We start from the raw sequence: 11,535 nt of genomic DNA on the forward strand, positions 1-11,535 counted from the left end.
TGATAATAAGCAGGAAAGTATGATAAATAACAGCCCAGGAAATTGCAAAGTCTACGGTTTTTTATACAGATTCAATTGAAGATTCTGCAACCATAGCATGTTATCTTACTACAAAGAAAAGACCATCTCTGCACCTTTTCTTTCCAGATGTAGATGGAGGTGGTTATTTTGTGCAAGTAGGAAAACGACTTCCCGTCAAAATGTCAAGATGCATGTGCTTCATTTCCCATCATTTCCTGCTTGAAACTGAAGAACAGCTTGCTGCGAGATTCGAGCAACTTAACTCAGACTTCGAGGATGAGAACAGAATTCAGTAATTCAAAACTTTAAGCAAGGGGGTAAGAGAAACACATAAGTTACTGATCACCTGAATGCATGACAGTGCATACTGGATGTCGTTCTCTGAGATCTGGTGGTGAAGAACGATCCTGACACTGGAACAATGAAAAACCAGCCATTAGGTTAATGAACTTTTGATCAATTTGGGTTCAACTCGGAGTATTCTAGTGCAAGCCCATCTTAATTCTGAGCTGTACCGTTCATCTGATGTACCCTGCTATATATATGACCATTCCCAATAATCTTCCTAATGGTCGGAGAGGAATGGCCACTACTTCGAAAATAAGGGCAGCACTTCTTTTGGGTCTTTTAGCAGGGTGAATGCTTTCATGAGGGACTGGCAGCCTTGAGGTTTCTTGGGTTTGGGTGCTGTGAGGTTGTTGTATTCTTAGTTTCTGTAACGTTGTTTTTTTCCCCGTTTTTCTCCTTTTGACCTATGGCCTTTAATAAATTCAGTATCTTTCAACCCAAAAAAATAAAAATAAAAATTCCCAATGGGACAATGTCCATCCTTCAATCAGAGGCCTGCAAGTAGATACAGGAGGATCTAAATTCAATGGCAAAAGGCTGGTGATTGGAGGGCTTCAGATGTTCCAATCAGGGGCATTTTTGGGGCATGGTCCCATGATGTTGGGGCTTATCCAATCAACAGCCCTGATTGCCAATCTATTGGCCAACTAGTGCATACTCACAACCTGAGTAGATTAGCATGTCCTTGGGTCGAGGATTGTGTAATCAGTGTTTTAAATAGGGCGTAGTGTAGTGTATAGTGTAGTGTTTGGCCCTCTAGAGCATGTAGCTTAAGCTATACGCTATTTAATATATATTTTTTAATTAAAATTATAGAAAATTTTACAAAATGCATAATGCCTATGAGTTTTTTTTACTGCAAATCTGGATCGTCAACCACATATTTCCCATGCAAATCTGTCTCTTTATCTTCAGACATCTCTAAGTGTGACTTTTTTTTTTTTTTTTTTTTCCATTTATTGAAACATCACAAATTCACAATATGGACCATAGTTTTGATGGTTCGGATTGATCTACATGCTCTATCCATGATATGGACCAGAATTTGGATGGTCTAGATTGATCTAATGTAGTGCCACGTGTGATGGGAATGAGTCACGCTACATGCCCTATAGCTTACGCTACTAGGGGGCTATGCTACCTGCATATACTACGTAGCGTTTTAGCTATGCTACGCGCTATGCTAGGAGCACTACCAAAAACACTGCGTGTAATTCCTCCAGTCATATATAATCATCGGGTCTGAACCTTGTTAGCAGAGGCATTAGGAAGCGAGAGTAGGGAAAAAGAACATTTTTATGCATATAAATCTCAAGGGCTAGCAAGATTCTGAAGTGAGAGTGGCCCTAAGTAGAAGATTCGTTCAACTGCATTCATACCATGTGGAATTTGGATTCAGCTGATCCCCGAAGTTCGAATTCTCAGGGCATCAGTGTGGCAAGGATAGGTCAACGCTCGCTCGCTAGTATAATCATGTTAAAATATCTCTCTGACAATATTGTAAGTTGAATTCATTGTCCAATTGGCATGATTCAGAACAGGCTCTGAATAACTAATAAGTCAAGTTCAAAACTGTAATAAATGTGGATTTCAAGTCTTTGGCATCTGACTCAGGTAATCCAGTTTTTGTACGGATCCCAGGATTGAAGCTCTCAATGGTTTCTATTCACAAAAGCTTCTTAAGACTCTGATGGATAAAAATGTGTGATCAGAAGCTCATGCGATGGCCAGATTCTAGACTTTCTAATAAGCCTTTAGAGATAAGGGGTAAGGATTGAAGAAGCTTGTGATGCTCACAGCACAATGAACTCAAATGTGCATGGATTGAAGAGACTACCCCCTTTTTTGGCCTTTTTTTGGTAAATGAAGAGATTATAGACTTCATCACCGAAGAAAATAGTGTGTTTCCTGCTGCTGTTTCTCATTGTCTCCACAGATCCACAACGTATGCATTTTTTGACCAAATCTGACAGGAGTTTAGCATTCATCTTTACTATTGTTCAAAAACTTGCCGATCAGCTTGGTCCTTGGCAGAGTCAATCCAGTTTAGCTGGCCAGATGTACAGAGCCAAGATTCCAATTTTATAACAGATCATACTTCATGAAACAACAAATTTTTACTGCCTCAGTTGACTTGAACTTGAAAACTGAAATATTGAGTACTGAGTTCAGTCCTGGTCTTAAACCTTGATTTGGTGAGCAAGCTGCCAGTTAAACCATGTCCTGTTCTGTTTGGAGGATGTGAAGAGCATAAACACTTGCACTAAAACCTCATCATTGTATATTCAAATAGTCATGTTCATTTGTATCTGTGGAGCCATTTAGTCTTTTTGTGTATTTGGAAATTTATTCTATTCTATTATGAGAATTTTCTCATGTCACTGTCTAAATCACAAAATACGGGTAATTGTTTGCTATAACTCAAACGTCATCAACTTACACAAATGCAACCATAAGATCAGAAAGAGAACCAGAACTGCTTACAAATTATTCCAGAAACCTTGGCAAGAAGTTGTAATTGCATTGGAAAAAGGAATAACATCAAGGCAATATCACAGTATGAAAACAACCTACACCATCCAAAACATGAGAACTCACCTGGATGCGCTCACTGGGAGCATAAGTATGCCATGCTCCTCCAAAAACTTGCAGAGATTTTCCACCTTAACATTTGAACCTTCTAAAATGTCGAAAAAAATCTGCCAAAGACGTGGAAAAAATTAAAATATGTTCCTTTGCTGCAGTCCTCTTATGGAGCACTAGCATACACAAAAATTTACTAGTCTAGTTCAATACAGTTCAGAACAAGGTTTAGAAATCCCTGAGAAACACCCTGAGTTGAATCATTTAAGAGAATGGCCAAGTCAAAGAAATGACTAGGAGAAGGAGTTGAGTTTTGCACTGAATTTAGAGCCATATTGGAGTTTGCTCATTGGATTCAAATTGAGTTTCAAGTTCTTAAACCTCGCATAATAAGAGTGTTGTAATTAGAGATACTAACGATATTGGTCTCCACCGAAGCTGTGTCCACTTTAAGTCCTTTGATTTGATTCAGTCCATCTGGGGAAAATCAATATCGAATAAGTTTATTAAGCCAGAATGTCAAAGTAAGATAATGGGTGGGTATTTGCAGAAGAATATCCTGATAGTTAGGTTAATCAGCTATTCCATTTTTCTAACCAGGCTAATAAACTAGTGCCTGTAATTTGTGCAAAACCATTGCAGTGAATTAACAAGATCAATCATCTAAAAACTTCAAATAGTTGGAACAAGGCTATAATGATGATGAATCATCTTATGTTTTTATGAGTGACATGAAAGAACAGACGAGACCTGCAAACATTTTCGCTTTCCTGTGATCATCCTCGAGCCTACCAACATTATCTTTCAGTGCCACAAAAGCTGCAGCACATAAGATTCCAACCTGTCTCATGCCGCCACCTAAGGTTTTTCTAAGCCTCTTAGCCTAAAGAAAAAGGAAGTATGGATCAGAATTAATCCACTGAAGCAATATACTGTTACACAAAAAAATTATATCAATACCTTGGAAATGAAGCTTTTCGAGCCTACAATGACAGATCCAACTGGAGCACCCAAGCCTTTCGACATACATACCTGGCTCACACATTTGATGGAGATGAACTTGCACAGAATCAGATCGTACCGCACAATGAAATAACAGATTTCTAAAACAGATAAATTATATAAAGATGTAAATTTGGGGATTAGTTTGCATGGCTGTTCAAGAAGGCCATCAAGAAAAAGAATGAAAACATATAAAGGGAAGAGAGAATCCCCTGGGACTTGAAACAACAGCAGACAATAACGAGGAAACTACTTATCAGGACGTACCGAAACTGAATCAGCAGCTTGGACAAGCCTGTGAACAGGAACTCCAAGAGCCTGACATAAGAATCTATTGAAGTTAGACACAAGAGAAGTCATTCATCTATGCAAATCAGAAGTAAAAGAGAGAGAAATAGTAAAGCACAAGAGTCTGAGTTCTTTTACCATGATGCAAATCCATGGGATGATAAGTTTGAAGTTGATGAATTGACAATAAGCATGTCCTTGCTAGATATGAATTTGTTTCGATGTAATGCACAGCATGGGATCTCAAGCATGGAAACAACTTGTTGAAAGAAAACATTGCTATAATACATATTTCCATATTTTTCCCATTTTAATTACATATAGTATAGAGACAAACAGAAGCAAAGGGAAACATGAGAAAAAGGAGTAATACAGAAAAGTAGGCTATAAACTGATAGGAAATTAGAAATTGTAGCCATGTAAGTCATCCAGATGATGGATGTATATTAGACATTCTGGTTTATTTGTAATCTAACTGTACTGTCAATAGTGTCATTATGAGATGTAATTTATCATTTGGTATGCAATTTTAGTGACAATAAGAATGGAAACAAAGAATTAGGTAAGATTGCTAACCAAGAAGTACCCCAAAATGACCATTTTTGATATTTTGTGTCGGTAATTCATGAGAGTTGAGAGATTGAGAAGGATGTTGCTCATAGAATTAGAGATAGGTGGATGAAGTGGAGACGTGCCTTGAGTTTTATGTGATCATCGTAGACCAATCAAACTGAAGGGGAGACCTTATGGGTTAGCTATAAGAATGGCCATGCTTTATGCGACAGAATATTGGGCAGTCAAGGAACAATGTGTTCATAGGATGTGTAGCTGAAATGAGGATGTTGAATTGATGAGTGGCAAAACAAGGATAGAACTAGGAATGAACACATTCAAGGGAAGTAGGAGTAGCATCAATAGGTAATAAGGTGAGGGAAGGTAGACTTGGATGGTTTGGCCATGTGCAACAAAGACCAAGACTACAGTGGTTAGGAGTGAGTTAGTTCAAGTTGAAGGCTCTATATATGGGCAAGTGGAAAGCCCCAAAGGGACATGCATAGAGGTAGTACAAAAAGATTTGATGACTGGGGGTTTCACTAAGGATGTGTTCCTCAATAGAGTGGAATGGCGGAACAGAGTTCGTGTAGCCAACCCCAACTACTTGGGATAATGCTTAGATGATGATGAATTTATTAGTTCGTTCTTTTGAGCTATGCATTGTAACTCAAGCTGAGGATCAGTACATAGACCATGAACACCAAGTTTTTGTTTGAATGCCATTTTGCCAGTTCACAGAATATAATTTGGTTATTTTCTCAGTGAAATTTAAATAGAGATAGGATCAGTTCGCATTGAAAGATTGTCACTGAGCTTCTGCACAAAGATGAAGCCAGGCACATGGGATGCCATACACTTAACCTTAGATATACTAAAAGATGCGTGAGCAAAAGTAACATGTGTCTCAAAGTAATATTTACAGTGTTACCTAACATGCCTAAAAGTAAAAGGCATTCAGATGGATCCATACAAACATAAAAGGAAAAAAAAAAAGAAGAAGAAGAAGAAAAAAAGAAGAGGAAATATACTTACAGCTGATGCATTGAAAATGCGTGCTCCATCAATGTGGAGCTTCAATCCATGCTTTTTCGCTATCTCCCCTACTCTGTCTGTGTATTCTACAGAAACGCATCTGCCACCACAGCTGCAGAAATAATCAAATATCAGTAGTAATGATGGAAATCACATGTTCAGGAAAAAAAAAGAAAAAAGAAGAAGACTAGTCTAGCAATTGGACAGAAACTACTAAGGAAAATATACTTTTCAGTTTCCAATCTGATAAGAGAACCCAGCTATCTACCACAAGAAAAGGCCACACAATATAAGGAAGTAAATCCAAATGAGAGAAGTATCCCAGAATCAAAGGACAATTGAACCAGACAATCCCCGGATTGGTAACCAAAGATACAATTTCTTCCTGATACTCTCATTCACTGTCTAGTGGACGACTAAACAAAGATTAGTCAAACAACCCATCTGAAGCTGTAGAGTGTACAAGATGTTGAAAGCATGATTCCGGAAGACAATAGGAAAGAGACCATGTGCCTATGTTTTCAGGTTTTCCTTGAAAAAGAAAAAAAAAAAAGAAAAAAAAAAGAGGAAAAAAAAGAAGAAGAGAGGTTTGGGCCTGAGTTTTGGGCCCATGGGTTGGGCATTAGTCTGAATTCAGGCCGAATTATTAAACAGACTGGGCCTGCCCTAAATTTCAGGCCCACCAAACCTAGCACAGTGCAACTCCAACAGCAAGCTATATCACATGCATAATGCAACTGAATCCCTATGGAAAATCATGTCCATGTGATCTCTTTAAGGATTAGGATCCCACAATCTATCCCAATTTTTGATACTCAGTTCTTAAGGGAATGAATATGGTTAGTACTTAGCAGCCTTTCAGACATCTAATTTGCAACATGGGCTGGATAATGGAAAAAGCCTACAGGAATATAATATATTGTGAATAAGGATGCATTTAAAGAGTGGAGAGAGCACTCACAAGACTCAGCAAGGGGATTCCTTAATGATGTTAATGGGACAAATGTAATAAAGGTTTCGATATTGACATTTTTTTCCTGTGTAGTATATGTCATGGTAACATACGTTTCTTTTTATCCAACCAAAAAGAAGAAGAAGAAGAAGAAGAAAAGGACAAAGGATGCATTAGTAGGAAATTCTTCCACAGGGGAGTTTTTTGATACTTTGATATTGTATGATGCTTGATATGCAGGCACTCAGAAGTTTTATACATGGCATACATGAACTCAAATTAAATAAGCTAAACTGTGGAACCCACCATTGTTAAGTCACAGTTCCAAAGTCAGATTGGTCAAAGAATCTTAATCTATGACTCATAGACTTTATTCTTCTTCTTTTTTTTTTTTTTGAAATTTGAAATAGGACCTTTGGATGATTTTCATTTGTAACCTTCAAATACCCATCCATCCATTAGTCAAATAATCAAAGATAAATTTGGTTCTTGATGCATTTCAACTTGGACACATAATTTGGACAGTTTAGTTTGAATTAATCATATGCCATGCATGCAAGTTCTAAGTAATTTCTAAGTGCCAGCATATCATCCATCATACTCTGCCAGAATATCCAGGTCTCTCTCTTTTCTATATGGGCCACTCATATAATATAAAATTCTCTCCCATTTGGATACAGCTCCAAAAGAGGACAAAAGGATATTATTTTTTATTCCAATACAATGGATGCTCTGTTTGGAAAACACGCCAGTGAATAAAATATTAACTCGAGGATATAAAACTCCCATTTGGTGGTCCCAAGTGTTGAATCCCGCATCCCCGAGAGCAGATCATTCAATTAAAAAAGGTGAAAGGAATGTCCCCCCTTCAAAACCAACAGTAATCAGAAAAACATGAAGTGGGTAATCTACCAAACATAGAATAAACAATTAACTGGAGGGATTATAGGTTCTGTCAGTATACATACTGTTTCCTGTAAATCACAACCATGTTTTTGTTATCGAAACTGTGAATATGTTGGGGCCAACAATGGATTTTCGGATACCCCAAAATTGTCCCAGATCATAAGATCTCAAACATATGATCTTTTGACTACTCTTCATTTAATGTAAGCAATTGCAGTTTCTCCTTAGGCATTTATTTGTAGGTCATAGCTGAAGGGTTTTAAATTCTTCCAACTAGAACTTTTTCTAGGCATCCCCCATCCAGTAAGTGGGCCATCATCAGGCCAGCGGTTTGGATAGCCAAACCATGGTTTGACATGTAGGGAATACTTCACATCAAAGACAGTAATAATGCCTGTGAGCAGGACTCTATAGTTTCTCTTCACTTACCACCACCAGCTAAAATGCAAGCACAGAAAGAAAGAAAACTTACTTAGCATGTGTGTTCTCCAAGCAGATGAGCCTAGTAGTTGGATAGTAAAGCTCTCCTTCCGGATGTCTGATAGCTGCTTCAATCAAAGAAATGTCCATTGTTCCATCTGCATTATTCTTTACAGTCTTGGCATGTACACCTCCAATTGTCGAAATGCCTCCATTTTCGTATATATGGATATGACAGTTGTCTCCAAGAATAACTTCACTTCCTCTAACCTCACAGTGAACAAGCACGCTTATGAGGTTTCCCATGGTGCCTGAAGGAACGAATAAAGCCGCTTCCTTGCCCATGATCCTCGCCATCTCTGATTCAAAACGGGCGGCAGTCGGATCAAAACCCAAGACATCATCATCAACTTCAGCATTTGCCATCGCGGCCCGCATAGCTTCGGTGGGTTTGGTGACCGTGTCGGATCGGAGGTCCACTGTTCTCGTTACCATTTTAGCTGAACTACAATGGAACCGTCTCTTTCCTAAATAGTCCAAAATGTAGAATAAAAAATCAGGAATTAAACTCAAACTTCCAGCTAAAAATAATGCTAAAAACAAAAAACCAGCCTATAGTGATTAAAAAAATAAAAATAAAATAAAAACTTTAGTGTGGTGTTGCTTCTTCAAGCAACGACATCTGAGTCATCAACTCGGACCCAACTCACTCGACTCAGCTGAGTAAGGATTTTCAAGCTGCATGACTACTACACATCAATTCAAGTAGAGTTAAAACACCATCTACATGGCTGTAGAGAGGCAATCTGATCATTTCAAGGTCTGCTTAAGTCAAAGCAGGAAACATGTGGGATCAGATGCATGTTTTCTCCGCTGATTCACTGAGTTTCACAGTCAATTTTTCAATCTTCATATATAAATTTCAAATACAGAGGAACTCTTGACCTTACTACTGCATTCTCTGCTTTTTAGCTTTTCCTAAATTATATATGGAAGGTAGACAGTTACAGAAGCTGTAAAACTTCATGCTACAATCAAATTCAAGCTACTTCCATTCAAATGCTGAAGAAAGATCGGATCGTTTTACCTGTATTCAGAATTCCAAGTGAGTCTCTATGCAAGAATCAGAGAAAATGGCCGAATCTCAATGCAGAGAGCCGTCGTTTTGAAAGTCTTCAGTTCAAAACCTTCGATCAAATGAGTTTAAAACCTTGGATTCAATGCAGTCTCTGCTTCCTGTTACAAGCAGTAAGAAAACAGAGAGATATTGTTCTTCAACAGGAACCCTAGAATTCCACCTGAATTCCAAGTTCTGTAGCTGAAACGAGCAAAACGCTTCGTTTCTTAAAGCAAAACGCCCCAAAATTTCGGAACTTTAAGATTCTCCGCCTTACAGAATCCTCCTTTTTAAGCAAAGAAACCCTAGATTCTGACCAAATTGGAAATCTTCTTCACTAAAACAAGCCAAAAAACATCGAATCTCTGCAGCTCATTCAAATCTCAAATCCAAACCGCAGAAATAACAAAAACCAAAATCAAACCCTAACTCCCCTCTTTCCTCTTTCAGAAACGAAAAGAAACCCACAGAACTCACGAAATTTCCAGTTTCAGGTTTCCGATCCCGTTTCCTTTAATAATGAGAGAGTAAGAGAGAGGAATGAATATAAAACAGACGTGGAGCATCCACCGTTACAGTTTTTTATAAAATCCAAACCCTAATTCTAGAATCTTCAGTGCTCTCCACATGTTTCCACACAAAGAAGAAAACGACAGAAGGGGATCTTTATAACTTTTCCACACGTCTTTCTTTTCTTTTCTTTTCTATTTTCTCTTCCCTTTCGTCCCTTGTTTTTCTTTTTGGTTCTTTCTTACTTCCTTTAATGGCGTATTAGAGAGATTTTTTTAATTGCTTTTTGTTTTTCTTCAGAAATTTACTATTTTTATTATTGAGATGAGATATAGACCAGAGAAGAGAAGTGCCTTTTGGCTTGTGCTTTGTTGGAGATGAACTGGAGAGATAGGAATTCAGGATTTCGACGTTTCTTTTTCCATGGCGTCTGAATCTGCTGTCTTTCAAGGGGGCGCCGATTAGGTGCTACCCCCGCCTGTTCCGAGCTCGAGACAGGCAGAGGCTCCGAAGGCCACTGAGGGGCTACCGTGATCTATGGGTTTTATCCACACCGTCCATCTAAATTTCCATATCATTTTAGATTTATAAACCAAAAATATATCGGATCTAAGGGTCAAGTAGACCACACCACAGGAAGCAGAGGTACCTTGGACGCCCACCATTGAAACCTTCTTAGGGTCTACTGTGCCGATTATTTTTCATCCAACCTGTTGATATGGTCATATACAGTTGGATGAAGTGAAGAACAAATATTATCTTGATCCAAAACTTCTGTGGTCGGTAAGAAATTTTCAATGGTAGGAATTTAATTCTCATTGTGTGGTCCATTTGGGAATTTTACATTTTATTTTTGGTTTCATAATTTAAAATTATATTTAAAAATGGATGAACGGTGTGGATAAATTTCATACATCACGATGGCCCCTCAGATTCCCCAGGAGCCTCTGCCTGTCCCGAGCTCGGAACAGGCGGGGGTAGTACCGAAAGGGGCGCGAATTTTGGAAGAGGATCGAGCGCCGACGCTCCGAGTTGTACGAACGGTTCAAAGGAGATCAAAGTTACATGGACCCACAATGATGTATTTATTATATCCACACCGTTCATCCATTTTTCGAGATCATTTTAGAGCATTAAACAAACAATGAATCATATCCAAATCTCATAGGGACCACACCAAAAATAGCAGCAAGGATAATGATTTTCACCGTTAAAAAATTCGTAGGGCCCACATAACATTTATTTTTCATCCAATCTGTTAATATGGTAAAAAATATGTGGATGAAGAGGAAAAACAAATTTCATATTGATTCGAAACTTCTATTATCTCCAAAAGGATTTCAATGCTGCATTTTTCAGTGTGGTCCATTTGATCTTTATATATGTCTTATTTTTCGGATCAAACCTTAAGACGAGCTCTCCAAATGAATGGGCAGTTTTGATATAACACATAACTCATGATGGGATCCACAGAACTTGCTGACGTCAATACATCAGCTATATCGCCGGTGTGTGGTCACCAACGCCAGCCAATCGGCTTCCGCGAATTTTCTGTTCTACAGAAACTTGGGAGGCCCGATTCGTCTGCAGCGACATACCAACGCGCAAGTCGGTGGGTCCCAAAATGTTATATCCGTGAGATCAACTTGGTCAATCAGATTATCAGTCTAATTTACACCGTACATTAAAAAAATCAGACTGATTAAAAACTAAGGTAGGACACGCCAGTGGAAATAGTGTAAGACACGTGAGTACAACCTCCGAATTCGCTTGGTGTGGCTCACATGAGTTTCTTTTTATC

At 38.4% G+C, this 11,535-nt stretch overlaps 1 protein-coding gene across 1 annotated transcript; it reads right to left on the reverse strand.

The window, feature by feature from the left end:
* Positions 1 to 10,132, reverse strand: LOC131240389 (low-specificity L-threonine aldolase 1-like). Its single transcript, XM_058238580.1, has 11 exons — positions 9,529 to 10,132; positions 9,195 to 9,496; positions 8,160 to 8,634; positions 5,830 to 5,941; positions 4,222 to 4,272; positions 3,913 to 3,984; positions 3,703 to 3,835; positions 3,371 to 3,429; positions 2,968 to 3,068; positions 368 to 434; positions 1 to 261 (listed from the first exon to the last, which is right to left on the reverse strand). The coding sequence occupies exons 3-11, from the start codon at positions 8,600 to 8,602 to the stop codon at positions 220 to 222; spliced, it is 1,080 nt and encodes a 359-aa protein (XP_058094563.1). The 5' UTR covers positions 8,603 to 8,634; positions 9,195 to 9,496; positions 9,529 to 10,132; the 3' UTR covers positions 1 to 219.
* Between the last annotated feature and the right edge of the window lie 1,403 nt (positions 10,133 to 11,535).

This window comes from Magnolia sinica, chromosome 3 (genome assembly GCF_029962835.1).
Source record: "Magnolia sinica isolate HGM2019 chromosome 3, MsV1, whole genome shotgun sequence".
Classification (NCBI taxonomy): Eukaryota; Viridiplantae; Streptophyta; class Magnoliopsida; order Magnoliales; family Magnoliaceae; genus Magnolia; species Magnolia sinica.

Excerpts from the sequence above, each read along its gene's own strand:
- LOC131240389 (XM_058238580.1), bottom strand. The coding sequence starts at position 8,602 with ATGGTAACGAGAACAGTGGACCTCCGATCCGACACGGTCACCAAACCC. Across the intron at positions 3,836-3,912 it reads CGAAAAGCTTCATTTCCAAG|GCTAAGAGGCTTAGAAAAAC; the intron begins GTATTGATATAA and ends CTTTTTCTTTAG. Across the intron at positions 435-2,967 it reads CTCCCAGTGAGCGCATCCAG|TGTCAGGATCGTTCTTCACC; the intron begins GTGAGTTCTCAT and ends TCATTGTTCCAG.